The sequence below is a fragment of the Aquarana catesbeiana genome, linkage group LG04 (assembly GCF_042186555.1).
Source record: "Aquarana catesbeiana isolate 2022-GZ linkage group LG04, ASM4218655v1, whole genome shotgun sequence".
Lineage (NCBI taxonomy): Eukaryota > Metazoa > Chordata > Amphibia > Anura > Ranidae > Aquarana > Aquarana catesbeiana.
In genome coordinates, this window is record NC_133327.1 from 53,249,883 (window position 1) to 53,269,228 (window position 19,346).

Here is a 19,346-nt window from a genome sequence, read left to right on the forward strand (position 1 = left end):
GTATCAAGTAAGACCTCAAAGGACTTTTGCCATGGCAGTTTAGGTATGCATAGAAAGTTAAACACCACTTCCTAGGAAGACAGTGAATAGTATTTGCAGAGCCTGTTACTTGCCATTTAGCTTTTTATATAGCACCAAATTATCTGAGCCTCGAGATATTCATAGTGTTCATTTATTGGTGTTCAATGTTAGATCCAGACAGTGAAAATTTCATTACATTTAAGATAGAGAAACATTTTTAAACAAGCTTACGATTGCTGTACAGCAAACCCATTTTATAGGATATTCTTATGACTGGATATATTAGAATGGCAGTAGTACAATTTGAAAGCAAAACCAGCTTTCTCGAAATTAGAGTATTTCTTACCTTTGAAGGTTATAAAAATCTGAGATATTTCTTTCAGGAAAGAAAACAACAGGTTCTCTTTAATAGTCCCCATCTTAGCAGCACATACTCCTTCTCCCCCCCTCCATATAACTAATATGAGCAAAGAAAATGACTTACACCTCCTGTCATGTGTCATTACTTGTGCTTAATGACTGGCCCTGTGCTGTCACATGTAGACAGAGAGTTAGAGTTCTCAGGTCTATGCAACTTACAATTATAGTGACTCATACATTACACAGAGCTTCCTTTCCTCACTCCTGCCAACTAAACAGAGTGATGGGGAAGTGAAAGCTAAGTAGGCAAGTACTGCTGAGGAATGTGGCAAACAGTAAAGCAAACGTTCACTGAAAAGGTATCTACCAACATAAAATGATCACCCAATCCAGTTGGATTGAGAGATGATAGTATGTGTGTGGGCACTTCTTTAACTTCCCAGACATCTCCTGGATGAAGAATTGATTGCCTGGGTTGGATGACCCTTGCAGATCAATAATGATTTTGAACTGCGCCTAAAGATTTCCTCCTGAATGCATACAGTAGTTGGCCAATTCATTTCTGTATGTTAATGGAGAGATCTTTGGGCTGTTAGATTGTTCCATCATGTCCATAATATATCTGAAGGAAGCTTTAGATCCTTGTCTATTCATCACTAGCAAAAAAAATAAAAGTCCACTGGTAAGCTCAGGAAGAAAATGGCTATTAGTGACTCCACCAGAAGACGTAATCACAGACCAGAATTTGGGTGTAATGTTTTAATAGTACCATGAAGGGTGACATCAGCTGTGTTCCACTGAAGTCTAAAACAAATCAGGAAGACTGTGGGGGCTAATCCTCACCTTCTCTTTTACCTCTGCTAGCCCTCCCTCTGCATGTTTTTGTTGAAATAACAAACTAATTTTACCTTTCAGAGACATCACTGCTAATATGTTTCTACTAACCACAACTATTTCTCTCCTGTCCTCCATCTTTGCTGCCCACATTGCTTGGTTCTTGTCACCTTGGACAGTCGGCCCGACACATCCTTCATTTGGTTCCTTAACCCGCTTAAGTCCATCAAGTACCTCATCTGTAATCGCTACAAGTGGCTCATCATTAAGATCGTCTTGGCCTTGCTGCTACTGGCGATGGTGGCACTCTTCCTGTACAGCATGCCAGGCTACATGGTCAAGAAGTTGCTGGGAGCATGAAGAGAAGCCCAAGAAGAAAAGACTCTGCAGTGCCTATCCTTGCTCAAAACGTTTGTCCTTTCCATCATAGACTGTATAGTATTGTGATGGGTTTCAGCAAAACATTTCCTGTGTGAATTTTTGTTTATTTGTTTCTACTGAGAAGTGACTGAAAGGGGGAAAAGCTAACATTTGCCGAAAAAGATGAGGCTTCATGGTTGGCCTATAACAGTTTTTTTTCCTTTAGCAACAAAAGCTTGCTTCTTTTTAGATAATAACCTGGATTATTTACAGAACATTCAAATCTAGAACAATTCTCTTTGGTGAGATTTATATAGGTTAGACCTTCACTGAATTTATGCACATTTTTGCCCAACACAAGGCATAACACTAACCAAACCAAGACCAGCAGAATTTTCCAATCTGCGACTGTCTCTTTAACGCTGACCAAAGGTATACAAGGGGTAAAGATGTAAATGTTGGTTAGGATTCCATAATGCAATACAGGGACCTTTCAGTTAAGACAAAATATGGTTTTATGAGCCTTGTTCAAAGAGTAGGACACTTAGGCTTGCTTTATTATTCAAATGCTAGTAGTTTTGAGATTATCCTCATGATTTCTTGGCTAGTAGGGCATGACGAGGATTATAGTTTCATAGTTGATAGAGAGCCAGACAGGGATATTAGTTGATATGGTTTTAGAGTCATGCAAATTTACTCATAACTGCAGGAACTGGATATTTTTCCCCACTTGCCAGTATTCCCGATTCTAAATCCTTAAAGTGGGAAGGGGACACTTTTAAATACACTGAAGTGGACATCTTCCCTATTTTTCAATTTAAACCAAACACCTCAAGATACCACAACCAATCATACTGAGTTAATTCACTCCCCAACCAATCCCACTCTCTAAAACCCATAAATGGTAGCAGAAACCACAATCTGCTTGACTCTAGAAATGGCTGCTCTAGAATCCCTCAGCTCAAGTGCAATATCATTGGTTGACCTTCTCCTTGACAGAGAACACACAGGCAAATAGGTTTGGCCACATGTCCAGTTAGCTATGGAATCTCAGATACGAAGTCTCTACAGCCTAAAATAGTATTTTATTGTTCTAGTGCCTTTCATGGGTTTAAACAAGTGGGGTGGGCAGTGAAACAGTGGGTCATGTTTTAATGATATCCACTTTCAAATATCCAGTGGGAAATTGTTAAATAAGTTCCAATCAGTTGCAAATATATCTTTTGAAGGAAAATGTATCCTCATAGAATGGATCAACAGCTTATCTTCAGCCCCTCACATGACCAAGCACAATCAAGCAAACAAAACGTGTAAAATTATTATTATATTCAGATCTGATCTTTGCAAACCCATAGACAGCCAGTCTTCCAAAACAACTAGAATCGATCCATATGTCCAATTTTTGCTTGTGTATGGGTACCCCAAGGGTTTTATTTTAAGAGACGGTTATCAGAATGTTATGTTGTTTTGAAATCTGTAATTCAAGAATACTCTTTGTAGTTCTTTTTTTATTCCCCCAAAATTGAACGTTTTCTGTGCACAAATGAACATCATTCATTTCCAGTTGGGTTTACTATTTATCATTTTGACAAAATGATCAATTAATCTGAGCCTTAAGGTATCAATTATTCCAGTATAATAACTGGAAAGCAAATAGTAATAACAATAATAATAGTAGTAGTAATAATAATAGTAATAATAATATATTTAAAATACTTCTGGCAGGTTCCAGTTGGTCTTGTGGATATGATTTTAAGGCACTTTTAATTATATATACCTAAAGCACAATTTTCTCAGTAAAATTTTACAGCTAACAGCCTCACAACTTACATCCTATTATTAAAGTCCAACTACACCCCCCTACCCTCCAGCCCCCCTGCACGTTTTATTTTTAATACATTTGTAAACATAACTATTTTCCAGCAGTCTTTGGTACAGTAGTGTAACATCACAGGTCCTCTTCCTTTAGCGATGTGCTCTTCCTAAAAGCCATAGAGAGAGGCACCACATCATGATGTGTCGCCAGTCTCTACAACATTCTCCTGTGAGGTCATTGTGACCTGGTGACATGCCTCCAGGGGGCAGGTCATTGACACTGTCCGCTCGCAGGAATCTGGTTTAAAGACACTGGGCGCCTAGAGCGATAAGTCTACAACTGGAGAGAAGGTGAGTATTGTAGCAAGAGCTGCATATTTTATCTTAACAAGGTCTAGGTCTTTCATATTTCACTTAAAGGAAAACTGGCAGTTAAGATTTAATAAACCAGTAATTCTCAACCACTTTCATTGGGCCCCTCATATTGGAGGATTGTTGCTCTGAAACCTTTAAGAAGAATTCCAGGTATGGCATTTTTTGCATAGTTACATTGGTCCAGCTTTGGACAAGGTTGGAGAGCATGATGTCCCCACCCCGCCTCTCCTATTTCAAACAGAGAACGCTTTGCAATCATTGAGCAAAGCATTCTCTAAATGGCACCCATTCCAAACAGCCAACCCCCTATTAAAGCTCAACAGTGCAGCTGCTTGGGATGGGACCCAGAAGCTGGTGGAGATCTCTGGAGTAGTGGTGCCTACTACAGTGATTTCCAGCTTCTAGAGGGATCCAACAGGTACTGTATATGCCTAGTTACTTAGATCCAAGCTGGTCCAATGTAACTATGTAAACAAATCCATAACTGGAACTGTTCTTTAAGTTTCATTGTCGTATGTGTTCCAAAACTGCAAAAAAAATTGAAAGCTTGCAATCCATGGATCTCAAAAATAGAATAGGTTTCAGTATCCCAAAAGGGTTGAGCACCAAGGCCTTCTATACAGTCTCAATATTTTTCATTCTACTCATGCAGACAAGTTGCAACTTCAAGAACAGGGGATATGCAAAATTATTTGACATGAAACACAATGCAATAAACCCCATGCATTCAGTGATGATCAAAGCACAATATCCATTACAGAGCACAGGGTAAAGTCTCTCAATCCACACATCGTTCACCATTGTTTGCATTTAAGGTGTGATATCATGACATTTCTAGCAGTGTTTTTTTTTTTCCACCATCATGCCTCTGTTTATTTCATTGTTACTTTCTTCCTTCTTTATGATATAGGGAAGTACCTCCCTGCCTTGCACTAATTTGAGTTTGTGTATGTTGTAAAGAATTTTATTTATAAGTTTTATTGTGTGAAATATAATTTGTTGTTATTTTCTTTTTCTTTTCTTTTTGTTTTGTCTATTTTTGTGTTTGTTGTTGTGGCTGTTATTTGCCTTGTTTGTTACAATAAAATGGTGACTCCATCCATCGTCCAGTCGTCCTAATACTAGTCTGACGTGGCTGCTGAACCCGCTGCGTATAGTGTGCGTACTAGTGTGGAGGAATTACAAGTGGCATGTCTTTGGTCTGTTGTTGACCTGCATGCTGTTGGCGTTTTTGGCCTTGTCTTTGTACACGTTACCAGGGGTGCTCAACCAGAGATTAATAAATCCTGGTAGATGAATTGAACACTGAGGACAGACATGCTAGATGTAACCAACTATATTGAAAAGGTGCTGATTATGCCAATCCAGCTCTATTATTTGCTACCACAGGCAACCACAACTGGTTATCCTGTTTCCCACCTTAGTATTGTCAGTTGTAGAAAAAATTTTAAGAGATGGTGAAGAACACCTTTTAGAGACCAAAGATGCATCGTTGATATTTTTCAGAATGGTAAGTCCATCATTTTAGCCCAACTGCAGCTACATTTGGATAAGGGAGAAATAAAGAAGAATTCGAACTTCTATAAAATCTATGCTAATGACTGTGAATGCATTGGAGACATTTTTCCTCACTTCTTGTTTCTGTAACAGAAAGAATTCACATTTGGGGAATGGGCATCACTGGGAAATCAAGAAAATGAGAGCAATTAGAACAGGGGTCTCAAACTGGTGGCCCTCCAGCTGTTGCAGAACTAAAATTCCCATCATGCTTCTGCCTGTGGGAGTCATGCTTGTAACTGTCATCCTTGCAATGCCTCATGGGACTTGTAGTTTCACAACAGCTGGAGGGCCGTTAGTTTGAGACCCCTGAATTAGAACCTGAGCAGGTGTTCCCAATGGAGAGATTTTCAATCATGTCATACGACATAAAAGCAATTTAAACTTGCTCACTGCAATTGAGAATTGTCAAAGCAAAGACCTTTCTGGAATTATGTTCCCAGGCCTGTTCTTGCAACTTCTGTTCCAGTTTCTGATACCTGTTAATGGGAAACCCCTGTTTGCCTCCTGTCCAGACCTATTTGACCACAATCTCAACTCTCAATTCTGTACTACATCTCATTTTTTTTTCGGCTTTTGCAATTCTGGTGAAGCTATCTGCAACCTGGGTGTAGAACTCAAAAAAATCCCATCACTGCATGCGGGTGCATGTGTGAATACTGAGAGGCTGCTTTAAATCTGAGCACTGGCCACCTTTAGGGTCTACACTCATTTAGCAGCGTGGAGGGTCCACTACCACTGTGACTGGCACCTTGCCATCAGCAAAAGGGAAGGAGGGGAGATCATTTCTACTGGCACACAGACAGTAGTTACTAAAACCCATCAGAGGCTCTATTTAATATTCTATCCAAGTTGGGCTTTCATGCTTCATGGGCAGAAGGCACATTTTACATATTCGCATTCACAGACAGTCCAGATTCCCATAAGTGTTAAAAAGTAAAGACTTTGCCCGAGGCTGTACTGTTCGAAGACCGTGGAGTTTGAAATAGCCGCCCAACAGAGAGGTATGTTTTCGGTGTCTTCTATTGCTGGAGCAATGGTTGCTTAAAAAGAGCTACAAGAACATCCAAAGTCTGCAAATAAACAAGACTGTAGAATTGCAATTCATTTAAACATGCAGTTCTTTTTTTTCTGTGGAGACTGGAAGCACACAGAGCCTAACCTCATTTTGTCTGATAATTCTCTGCAGATTACAGTCTAGAAATTTAGATTTCAGTTTTTAAAGGAGATCTATAGACCCCTTGGCCAGCTGTTGCCATTCTCTGTGCTCTGCTGTTACCTAGCTTATACTTACTGACATCTGGTCAACAAACAAATCGGCCAGTAGATAAATGTGTATTATAACGATAGCTTAACAAACAGACTCATTGGCTTGCCTAACCAAATTCAACATATAGTCCATTGTAAATTTGGAAACGTAAAATGTCTACCATAAAGCAGACACTACAAGAAGCCTGCTACTACCTTCATTAGCCAGAAATGTTTCTGTGCCCCTCTATGATTTCGTTTCACTTTATAACTGGGGCATGACTTTATCTGACTAAGCTCTGCTGGCAAATTAGAATGCTTTTACTGGTCACAGAGTCCAATATTATTGCCAAATTTAGAAGAGTGGGGCTTCTATGTATTCCTGTGTGTTTATCGGAGGTTGACAGGCAGCTCTGCTGGTTATAGGCCATCTATAGTTGGTCCTTACGGGGATAAAGATGAAAGAAAAAACTAATTAGGAGCGCCATTCCACTTATGTGAGTCCAGAATTCAGTTTGATTTGTAGTTCACAAGATAAGCCAACAAGTTTCAGGGGTTAGAGGTCTCCCTAGCTATAAACATACTGTATATGAATATATAAAATTAATCTAAATACGTGGTCTGACACAATATTAAAAAATGATCAGCTGTTATATCCTTGCAAAAGCTATACATAAACTACACTGTTCAACGAGACTGGATCGTGGAATGGCAGCTAGCAGGGTTTGTGGGGGAAAATTAGGTCCCAGTAACAAAAAGACACTAAATCAAAGAGAAGCAAAGAAGAGGCTTTTCCGGGTACTAAATGTAGTAGCAAAAATCTTGTAGTGGCATCATAGGCAGGAATTTACCACCGTTAAAATGGAGTGCAGGTTTACTTTAAGTCATTTTTTGGACTGGCAAAGTTCAAGGATCAATTGAGTAGATCCAGCTATTTAGCAGCGTGTAAGGGTATATAGAAAATGCCCAAGTATGGTTTGAATATTTTGAAGATATGACTGAAAAATCAAAACAACTGGTTTATCGAGTTCGTTTAAATGCGTGTTATCATCTTAATACTGGTAGTAAATAGGGGAGAGGATCTATTTTTTGGGCCCTCTCACCTCATAAACTTGAGCTCTATAGTACGCTATCTTCAAATTCAGTTTATAACCTCCATACATGCATAGGTCTTGTAAATTCTATGACTGGCATGAAGCCCCATTTCTAAACAACTTTTTCATCTCCACCAGGGGCAGTCAAGGTACAGCTCATCGGTGTGACCTGTAACCTACCTAGATGCCCCAGAGTAGCCTAACTAGTCTCTATAGTGCAACACTGAATGGAGTAAAATACACAGTACCTCATTTAAGGTTTGTCATCTAAGTACCCACTTAGATGACTGTGATGTTTACAGTTAATGATGTAATCAAGGCGTCATATAGGTCCATTATTGGAATACAGAGATTTAATATTGAGAGAGAAACTGTGTTCTGTATATGATTATTTTTCTAGCCTGTGTTTTGTATTAACAATTTCACTCATTGACATTGGATTAAAGGAACATATTTGAAAACAAAAGGTGGCGATTCTGTTTATTTTTATGCCTAGATTGTTAATAGTGTCTTGTAGTCCAACCATTTCATTTTTATAGGACTATCAGGCAAGATCTCCCTGACAGTGTTTATGGTCTGCCACTCCTGCCATAGTCATTATGAAATCACGAGAGAGTTTCGCTTATATGCATTCTTAGTGGTGTAAAATAAGGAAAATTCACCTGCAAGAATAAAATACACTGTATGGCAAAAATCTGACACATGAAAATCACACCCATGTGAGCTTGTTGGACATCCTATTCCAACACCATAGGTATTAATGTTGAGTCTCTCCCCTCAAAGCTAGAACAGCCTCCAACCTTCTGAAATGTCTTTCCATAAGAGTTTGGAGTATGTCTGTGTGGATTTTGTTAAACAAGAAGACCTGGCTCACAACTGGTGTTCAGCCACCTGGCTTTTGGTCAGGGCTCTGTGAAGGCTACTCAAGTTCCTTTTCACCAAACCCAGCAAGACATGTCTATATGGAGCTGGCTTTGTGCACAGGGGCAAAGTTATGCAGGAGCAGAAAAGGGCCTTCACTATACTGTTTACCACAAGTCTGGAAACTGTTGTCTAAAAAGTCTTTGGGGTTAAATTAACTAAAATTGGAGAGTGCAAAATCTGGTTCAGCTGTGCATGGTAGCCAATCAGCTTCTAACTTCAGCTTGCTCAATTAAGCTTTGACAAAAAAAAAAAAAAATGGAAGCCAGTTTGTTTCTATGCAAGGCTGCAGCAGGTTTTGCACTCTCCAGTTTTAGTAAAATAACCCCTTAGTGTTCCCCGAGACTCTTTTTGGAACAGTATAAGTCTGATTAAAATGAAGAAGTTTGGGATAGGAAGTATCGCATAACACTTTTTAAAAATTTAAGATTTCAAAGGCTCTTACATTAGGAGACATTTTGGATCTTTAAACTGTACATCTGTATTCCTAACATTTTAAATGAAGATCTAAAAGTCCATACCTTTTTTTTTTTTCTAGAGAGAACTATGAACTATGCAGACAAAAGCAGTTAGACATGTATAGGTATATAAATGAATATAAAATAAAGATAAAGTTAAGATTACATAAGGTTAACATAAAGTCCTGTTTGCTAATGGAATCAGAGACCAGAACTAACAGAAGCTAAGAAATGCATATTGTATATATTCACTTACTAGGACAGCCTGCCTAAATCACGTGTTCATGTGTTTGTGTGTATATGTACTGTTTATTGTAAAGGCAGTTTTTATGTACTAAATATTTAATAAAAGCACATTAGTATTAAACGGATCTGTTCCCTAGGAGGTTTTATACAATTTAAGACTAAGACTAGGTTCACACTGATGCGAGTTAGAAATCATGCAAGTTCAGCTGAACTCGCAAGATTTCAAACCGGCAATGCAGTCCAACTTCGGGGGCGATTTGACAGACATCTGTGCGGGTTCATACACAGATGTCTATTTAAATCGCCCCCCCGAAGTCGCAGGTAGTACAGGAACTACTTTTGGGAATCAGTGTGGCGCCACACTGATTTGGACAGTTCCATTGAAAATAAGAGCCGTCGATTTGCATGCGATTTGACCCAATGTGAACGCGGGCTAAAAGAAGCGTAGAACTATGTACCAGACTGCAAAAGAAAGGTAAGACTGGGGTAACCAAGCCCTAAAATGCCATCATAACACAGTGACCAAGTCCTTAGCCCAATTAGTGACTTTACTGATAAAGGCAAATGAAAAGATACCTGATAGTAATTAATGTTCAACTGGACTTGTTCTGTAATGTTGAAGTCATTTTGTTGCTCATCCAAGTAGCTTCCCTGGCTCTAATGAGTGTCAAGATATACCCCCACCTTTTTTAGTCACACAAGAGACTCAGTCACCTTGTTGCAAATGTGTCAAGGCAGATGCCGATTGTCCAAAAACAGAATGGTGCAGGGTGAAGGGTTGTGAAACCATCCTGTTCTGAAGTTGTGAGTTATCAAATCACCAGGGTAGAGATGTTAAAACAGCATTTCAAATAGGTGACAGATGGCGTTGAAGGCCCCCACTCCTGCTTAGGGATAATTGTTCCAGTATGACATAGATAGTCTCTCTCATGCCTCTTGATAACCAAATGTTCTCTCTGTCCATGATGTGGCCCTCGCTGTCCTTGAAAGAATGTCCTTACTCCATTACATGTAGAAAGACTGCGGAGCTCTGGCCTGCAGAGTTTGCCCTCCAATGTTGGACATTTGTTGAGTGTACTTATGAATGCTGTGGTTTATTCCTGCCATTCTTTGGAACTGAGGAAGCTACCAAGTATGCTAATGAGATGAAATGTAAAATGCATTCCACATTAAAGAACAAGACCAGTTGAATACAACTAACTATGTATAGCATGACCAGAATAAATTGAGAACCTTCACAGACACAAACAAAAAACTAAGTTTATTGTAGTTTTTCTTTTTACACAAATGATAAATTTACTTCCTGGTGACTCAACTCTGACCGAAATCCACCTTCATTATCTGCGTCGGAGGGATCTCAAGCTCTGTGTTGATCTTTAAATGGAAACAAACAGGACAATATGAGTGATCTGACATAATATAAAGTCAGAAGGTTTGACAGGGGGATCACATTACTCTGGTGTACCAGCAAGGAATACAAACAATGCAAAGTGGTTCTAAAGGCCCTGCAATGGACATGAGGGTGCCGAGGGACAGTCCACTGCCGGAGCGTAGGGAATTTTGCACTTTTATTCTATGAATGTAATATGTGATCTAGAAATATGATATTATAGGTCTATTTTAATTTTACTGTTTTGTGAAATAAAAAAAACCCTATTACCTTCAATTTCTATTTAGTGTTCATCCATAGGGACTTCCTATAATCCTATACAGTTAAATATTTTTCTGCAGCCAGCAAATGATGAGGTGACTGTCCTTACAGACCCCTACTGATATTTATAAGGCAACCATTTAGCAAGTCGACTCATCACTGGATTGGAATTTCCCATTGTTTAATGTTAAATCCAGGTCTCAGTAATATCTGTCATGCATATACTACAGCAAATGTTACCACAAGCCCAGGTCTGATGATTTCTGCATTTTATCAATGATTTGGTCTTTAATTCCTATGCAGGACTTGCAGCACATCATTCAAGTGATTGCAAAGGTGCTTTTTTTCTTAAAATAACAAACATGTCATACTTTCCTGCTCTGTGCAATGGTGTTGCACAGGGTGGCCCCAAACCTCCTCCTCTGGGGTCCCCTGCTGGTGCCCCAGGCTCCTCCTTTTCTGAGTGTGTCACCTGTGTAGCTCGATCCCAAGCCAGGCCATGTGCATCTTTAGACACACACAGCATAGCTCAGCATTGCCACCTGCTCCCTCCTCACAGGATTTGATTAACAGCAGCAGGAGCCTCCTGTGAGATGAGGGGAGAGAAGGACAGAGCTGCTGCAGACGGGCACAGCGCAGGATACACATCGGGCTCAGGTAAGTATTTAAGGGGGGGTGAGGTGGTGATACACGTACTGGGACATTTTTGACCTTAAAGCGGTTGTATAACCTCAAAAAAAAAAACAAAACCCTGTAAGGCAAAGGCATAATGAGCTAGTATGCACTGCATACTAGCTCATTATGAAATACTCACCTTACAACGGAGGTCCCCATATCGCAGGAGCGGTCCACGCCAAGGACCGGCGTGTCTTCCTGGTATCGCGGCTCCGGCATGCGCGCGGGAGTCTTCTTCCCAGCAAGGTCCGGCAGCGTCTGCCGGACCTTCAGCCGGTTATTAACAGCGTATGCACCGCTGACGTCAGTGGCTGCATGCAAAGTCATTTTACCTACAGGTAAACCTTATTATAGGCTTACTTGTAGGTAAAAATGAAAAAAGTGGGTATACAACTATTTTAAAGTGGATGTAAACCCTCACATATACCCAGTGAAGTGAACAACCTCCGATGATACACAGAGATGAAACAAATCTCCCTGCCTAGTATTAACATGTATATCTGCAGTCTTCAGCTTTATATATTATTTAGAAAGTTCACATGGCGTTACAGATTTTCTCTTCCTGTTCAGCACTGAGTGTGAAGCCTGGGCATACAGCCAAGACAGCGGATTGGAGGAAAGGCACACACCCCCTCTCCACATAGGCAGAGCTGTTCAGTTCTCTGTTAATCTATTTATAGCTACCTCCCATGACACAAATTTCAGTCTGGTTTTATCTCATGTGTCAGAAATGATCATATGGATAACAGAAGAACGAAGCAGGCGAAAGACACAGGACATTGTACTTTGAAGAGAGATAAGAAAACACTACAGATATATGTGCCCAGCTTAAATTTTATGAATCAGGTTTACATCCACTTTAATGCAGAGAATGCATTAGGCGAAAAAACGTTTGCCTTTAGAACCACTTTCACACCCAATGACTTGTAAATGTGGATTTTGGCCTTAAAGGACCCTTTCACCAGCCTTCATTTTTAAATGAAATTATTATCAGCAGTAGGTAATAATAAATATTAAAAGAATTTGCTACTTTTTCTTCACTCTTCCGGGAGTGTCAGATCCCTGTAAGTGCAGAGCTCCCCTGTGTATGTGCTCCCGCTGTCAGCCTCAGCTCTATGAGAGGACATCGGGAGGCTGCCCTGAGAGCCACACACAGATACAAGACACAAAGCAGTTCTATCTCTTGTCTCTGTGTCCAGGGGCATATGTGTCTAAGGGGATTTCATTGAGGCCCTTTTTACCTCTAACCAGGAGACAAGCTTTCTTACATAGATCTCCCTTATAAGCAAGAGGCTGGGAGGGTGACAATGGGAATACAGCCCTCAGCTACATCAGGGAGGCTGTGTGATTGGCCAATGATGAGCACTAATGTGGAGCTTGGCACTGTGGTACAAGTTTATGTCAGGTTAATATTATTAAAAATATATAAAAACCTGCATCAGATATAAGGCACAGGACACTTATAAAGACCACCCATAAACATATATTTCATCAAGAAAAAAATGGCTAATGCAAAAATTAGAAGGTGTGATGGAGACTTTAATCCAGGGGTAGGCAACCTTAAAGAGGTGGAGATCCACCTGAACAACATGGGAGAAGTCAAAGATCACCGGGCCCAGTGTCGCCACCTGACACACAGCAATCGTGGATGGTGAAGAGGCAACATATCGCCTCCTCACCACCTGTCATACAAACTTGGTCGCTTTTCAGAGGAGCAGCAGTTACTGCTGCACTTGTGAATGAGCCCTTAGTTGCATTTGGCAGCGGCACCCTTGGGCTCGTTCAAACATAAAGGGGGGTGCTGGTGCTAAAACTCTGTGGTTGAGTCATGGTTTTACCACTCCCAATCCGTACCTCCTTTGGTGTACACATTGCCGCAGTAGGAATTAGGCCCCCTTTTGGTGGGTGATACTGCCTGCCAATCGTGACCCATTCAAGTAAATGGGGCACTTCTGCAAGCGCCCTGCAACTGCATGCTTCTGCGGGGTCCAAGGGGTTAAAGCAGGTGGTGAGAAATCAGAACAACGTTGCTATTTTGCCCAGTGTATTGCTTCACACTGACCTGAGGACTTCTTCTTTCCTGCTGCTGGCACTCTGGAAAACGCCAGCTGGGATAAGGGGTGGAGTGCAGTTGGTACTCCACATGGGACAGGAGCCGGCACTACAGTGGAGGCACCAGCTTATGCGGCTCTTGCTCCCTACTACAGCTCCCACTATACAAGCAGTCCCTCTGCATTGCACTCTGATTGATGCTCTGGAATGGCGTGTCAGCAAGCCCAGACTGCGATCTACCAGTCACCTGTCCGAGATCTAATGGTAGATCAAAATCTACAGGTTGCTGAGCCGGCCCCCCCCGCCCCCCGCTTTAAATGAATCAAAGTGACATTTCTTACCTTGGAGTTGAGGTACTGATGTAACAACATCCTCAGCTCTCCATTCTGCTGTCTCAGCGCTGAAGTTTCAGAGATAAGCTGTCCTCGATTTGTCAGAACATCACTAAAACACAGAGTGAATTTCGGATCAAATTTATTGTACCAACACAAAAACTGCACTTGGAAAATAATAACAAATCACAGTGAAAAATTATAAATAGTACAAACAGAAACATAAGCAGCGGCTCTGCTGTGAGATATCTTCACAGGCCGGAACTCATAAATCAAACAAATCAAGTCTATTCCTAAAAGTGTGATTGATGGAGGAAAGATCCATTGTAATGCCGCGTACACATGGTCCTGACTTTTCGGCTACAAAAGTCCGACAGCCCGTCCGACAGACTATCAACGGACTTTTGGCGGACTTGCGGCAGACTTTCTAACGAACGGACTTGCCTACATACGATCACACAAAACTCCGACGGATTCGTATGTGATGACGTACACCGGACTAAAAAAAGGAAGTTGATAGCCAGTAGCCAATAGCTGCCCTAGCGTCGGTTTTTGTCCGTCGGACTAGCATACAGACGAGCGGATTTCTGTGTCCGGCGTAGTTACGACGTAAAGATTTGAAGCATGTTTCAAATCTAAAGTCCGTCAGATTTGCGGCTGAAAAAGTCCGCTGAAAGTCCGGGGAAGCCCACACACAATCATATTGTCAGCCAGCTTTGGTCCGTCGGCGTCCGTCGGACTTTTGTAGACGAACAGTCCGACCGTGTGTACGCGGCATAAAAGAAAACTATAATTGTTTGGGCGTCAGTTTTGGTTTTTAAATATTTTTAGGATGTTCCAATTTTTTTTGTACAATTTTTATTTTGTTTTTCCTGGATGTTACGAGAATTGAAAAGAAATTACAATGCTTTTTCCCAGTGTTAAAAGATAAAAATATTCAAGAATATGCAAAATAAAGATACTTAACAGTGTCACCGTCACTCTCTAACTGAAAATTGTACAGAGATATCTGAAGATAGGAAAAGATAGAAAAGATAGAAAAAGCAACAGGTTTGTTTTACAGCCAGCCTAAGAAACAGCATGTACAATACCTACCTACCCTGTGCTCCCCGCTGCTTCTTTCATGGGCAGTGAGAAGAAGCCTTAAGTAATCTCCAAGTCAAACTAGTCAGAGCTTACTCAGGGCCAAGTCTCTTCCTACCCCCATGTGACAATTAAGGTGCCTCGGTGGTCATCCACCAAGAACCAGTGCTTTAATGTGGAAGGAAGTGTAATGAGTCACATACTTCCCAATACTCAGAAGCACCACATATTTTACTCTAAACCTAGTAGTAAAAGAGTGAGAAAATGAGTTAAAGTACAATTAAAGCTGATCTGGATGACCAGCCAGCCAGCACGCATGGGTCATCTGGTGGGACGGAAGAGCCCAAGCAAGCCGCAGAAGGTGGCTGGAGGGGGAACGCCCCCTTTTGCTGCTTGTAATAGCAATTGAGCGGCTAGTTAGCCACTTCGATTGCTATTACAAGAGAACTGACCACGTGCTCTAAAAAACGGTACCGGCATGACGCCTGCAGCCGAAGGCATCATCCCCCTACAACCACTTGAAGAACGATAACGTACCAGGTATGTGACTGGTAGGCAAGTGGTCCACAGAACTGTAGCGAAATACCTTAAGTGGTAAATGTAAAATACACAAAAAAGAAAATGTGTTCAATATTTTGATGTATTTATTCTGCAGAAGTGTTAATGTTAATCCCTACAGTGGCCACCTGTATCCAGTATATCACATGTAAATAAGGCTAATTTACTCATGACAACCAATCACATTTTAGGCATCAGTGATATTGAATTTTACACACAGTCTGGTGCGATCAATGAGTCTTGCACTTCTGATACGTCTCGGATGCTCCAACAGTGAGATCTCCCTACCGCAATCCACAACTCTGTTCCTGTCCACCTGGGAGTTTTGGATGTTCCTGTTCACTTTCGTGTGTCCCTCCTGTTATATTCTCCTTAATTTAAAATAAAACAAAATCCGGCAGGGATGGTGGAAGCCCCTCATAATAGACACAGCAGAGCCAGAATTCAGTATAGAGATCTCACCAAAAGTCCTCAAGAGACAGAATACACTCTCCTGTGGTTAATCTAGAAATATGGGTTTAACTACTTCCTGACCAAGGTACGTCATATGACATCATGGACTTTGAGTGGGTATAAATGAATGATGCCTGCAGCTACAGATATATGCAGATATCGGCTTTTTCAGCTGGTGATTCCCTACACCATAAGAACGATCATAGCGGCTGTTCCGCCGCTTGATTGTTCTTACGGCCAGCGAGAGGGGACGTCTCCCCCCCCTCCACCCTCCAGGCTTCTACAGACTCACAGCTTCCATCAGTGAGTCAGAGACAGGATCCGCCGGCCCCGGATGGTGATCAGAGATTTCTGGCGGACCAGATGGTCGCCGAAGTCTCTATGTTCGTTCGGAGGCCGGGCGCGATGTTATGACATCACGCCCAGCCTCTGCATTCAAACAAATGGAGCCGCCTCAGCTGGGAAGCCGAGATCGTTTTTTTTTTCTTTTTTAATTTCAGGCTTCCCAGCCTAGAGGTGAGATGTGGGGTCTTACTGACCCCATATCTCACTGTAAAGAGGACCGATCATGCCATATTCCTATTACAAGGATGTTTACATTCCTTGTAATAGGAATAAAGGTGATCAAATTTTTTTTTTTTTTTTGAAAGTGTCAAACTAACAAAAGAAAAGTAAAATTAACAATAATAAAAAATTTAAAGCGCCCCTGTCCCTGTGTGCTCGCACGCAGAAGTGAACACATACATAAGTCCCGCCCACATATGTAAACGGTGTTCAAACCACACATGTGAGGTATTGCCACGAACGTTAGAGCGAGAGCAATAATTCTAGACCTAGACCTCCTCTGTAACTCAAAACATGTAACCACTAAAAACTTTTAAAACATCACCTATGGGGATTTTTAAGTACCGAAGTTTGGCGCCATTCCATGAGCGTGTGCAGTTTTGAAACGTGACATGTTAGGTATCTATTTATTTGGCGTAACTTCATCTTTCACATTATGCAAAAAAATTGTCCTAACTTTAATGTTTTGTTTTTTTTTTAAGCATGAAACTGTTTTTTTTCCCCCAAAAAAACATGTTCGAAAAATTGCTGCGCAAATACCGTGCGAGATAAAAAGATGCCACAACTGCTATTGTATTCTCTAGGGTCTTTGCTAAAAAAAACATATATAATGTTTGGGGGTTCTATGTAATTTTGTACATGTAGGAGAGAAATGTCAGAATTGGCCTGGATGGGAAGTGGTTAATTTAACTTTAAATGTTTGGTTTTGGAAAAAATGGTCCAAACTAAAACTTTCTTTTACATAACTAGGCTATTTCTGTATGTGCTGTAATGGATTGTAGTGGCATAACCTACATGCAGTAAGCTCCGCTGTGTTCCTGCAGCAGTACAGGCGACGTCCCATCTGCTTCAAGAATTAAATAAAGTTGGGCTGAATGCTTTTTTGCAATTTAGAGAAGCCTTGTAAATTTATAAATGAATACAAGGCTTCCTTTGATTGGCCAAGATAGTGAGGCAGGGTCACAATTTCCACCTCTGCCAATCACAGGAAGCCTAATACTCATAGATAAAAATACAAGGATTGCTCTGAATGGCTGAGAAGCACTCAGACCGATGCTATTTTGATTCTGGCAGCAGACAAAAGGCACCTATACACTAGCTGCTGGACTATTTTGCCGCTTACTGTATGTAGTAATTGCTACTATAGTACAGTACATTACAGCGCTCAAGCCACATGTCTATGTATTGGAAATAGTTTGAGCCAGCTTGACCCAAACAAACTATTTAATGTCAAATCAAACATGGAATTCTACTTTAAACTATTCTGCATCCACTAAAAACTGAAATATTAAATGTGAGGGGACTTGTTATTTAATCTTTTACCAGTCAGTACAATTGAAGATTGACAAAGAAGATGATTGGTTGCCTTCTTAAATAAATCTGGTAATATAAAACATTTGCATTACCAGCTGATGCAAAGTCAGTGACAGGACTGCAACCTATCATTACTAGTCACCAGACTTACTGGTATTTCTCCATGGCGGACTCCAGGGCATCCCACACTTTGAGTCGGGACTCGGGGATGACGTGTGCAAACGCCTCCCAGTAGGCAGCATCCTCACTGCTGTCTCTGCCTTCTGCCCTGTCCTGTCTCATATGGGAGAGCTTTTCTCTGAAATGCAATTTAGAACATTTTTAGTTAATTCACCTTTTTATACAGCTCCATATAACTTTACACAGAGCATTGCAAGTATATATTTATATACAGTAGCTGTGCATAGAACTGCACGCAGAATCATTTATATCAGTCTCTGGACCAGAAGAGCTTACATCCTAATGTCCCATCACAGTCACACACTATTATTATTCATTTATATAGCACTGACATATACTGCAGTGCTGTACAGAGAACACCAAGCCAGTTACACCAGTCTCTGCACCAGAAGAGCTTACACTCTAATGTCCCACCACAGTCACACAATATTATTATGCATTTATATAGCGCTGACAAACTCTGCAGTGCTGTACAGAGAAAACCAAGCCAGTCAAATCAGTCTCTGCACCAGAAGAGCTTACACTCTAATGTTATTATTATTACACATTTATATAACTGTGACATCTGGATATCGCCCAAGCCAGTTATCAATAAAAATCTGACAGAGGCTCCAACCCTTCCCCACACAACCAAAACAAAAAAAAGTTTTGTCTGGAGTTCTACAACTCTAGCCATAAGGTTGGCCAGTCACTGAGACAAGCAGTGTGTAAAATCTCTCCAGATAGAAGACAAATCGTGATAAAAAAATGTTTTTTTTCAAGTAACAGTAACGCAAAGTTACTTCTCTGATAGGAAGATCTCCTCACTTCCCATTTGGTCACTAGGACTAGATTTAAAGTGTCATTAAAGGCAAAACTTGTATTTTATTTTTGATAGAGCAGTGCCAATAGGCCACAGCCAAAACAGGAAGTGAGAGGAAATCCCTCCAAAGTGAGGGAATCCCTGGTTGTCACCAGAACTAGTGTCCCCATTGGAAGATTTCCCCTCTATTACTTTTCTAGGGACAACCCAAAATTTGGGATTTTCTTTTACTTTCACTTTTCGATGATAATGGTTAAGAAAAAAGGAAATCCTCCTTTGTTGGGACTTGAGGCAACACACACTTGGGTAATGCAAACAAATCGAATTTATTACGTGTACATAAAAATAATTGATCATGGAAATGATCGATGGTTAAATAACATCACCGTTTGT

At 40.8% G+C, this 19,346-nt stretch overlaps 2 protein-coding genes across 23 annotated transcripts in view; one reads left to right on the top strand and one right to left on the bottom strand.

Annotated features, from left to right (window-relative positions):
- OTOF (otoferlin) overlaps positions 1 to 8,130 on the top strand; it is a 500,270-nt gene extending 492,140 nt beyond the window's left edge. For 10 of the 22 annotated variants that reach the window (XM_073625193.1, XM_073625192.1, XM_073625182.1 and 7 more), the window contains one exon: positions 4,876 to 8,130. In XM_073625193.1, the coding sequence (XP_073481294.1) occupies positions 4,876 to 5,062 (187 nt within the window). In that variant the 3' untranslated portion in view covers positions 5,063 to 8,130. The other 12 variants (XM_073625194.1, XM_073625184.1, XM_073625183.1 and 9 more) reach the window with 3 other exon arrangements.
- Positions 8,131 to 10,513: 2,383 nt separating this feature from the next.
- The window catches only part of DRC1 (dynein regulatory complex subunit 1), an 82,308-nt gene continuing 73,475 nt past the window's right edge, over positions 10,514 to 19,346 (bottom strand). The window contains exons 16-18 of the mRNA XM_073625204.1: positions 18,123 to 18,269; positions 14,009 to 14,111; positions 10,514 to 10,663 (exon numbers count right to left, since the gene is read on the bottom strand). Of these exons, the coding sequence (XP_073481305.1) occupies positions 10,601 to 10,663; positions 14,009 to 14,111; positions 18,123 to 18,269 (313 nt within the window). The 3' untranslated portion in view covers positions 10,514 to 10,600. The remainder of the gene's footprint in view (positions 10,664 to 14,008; positions 14,112 to 18,122; positions 18,270 to 19,346) is intronic.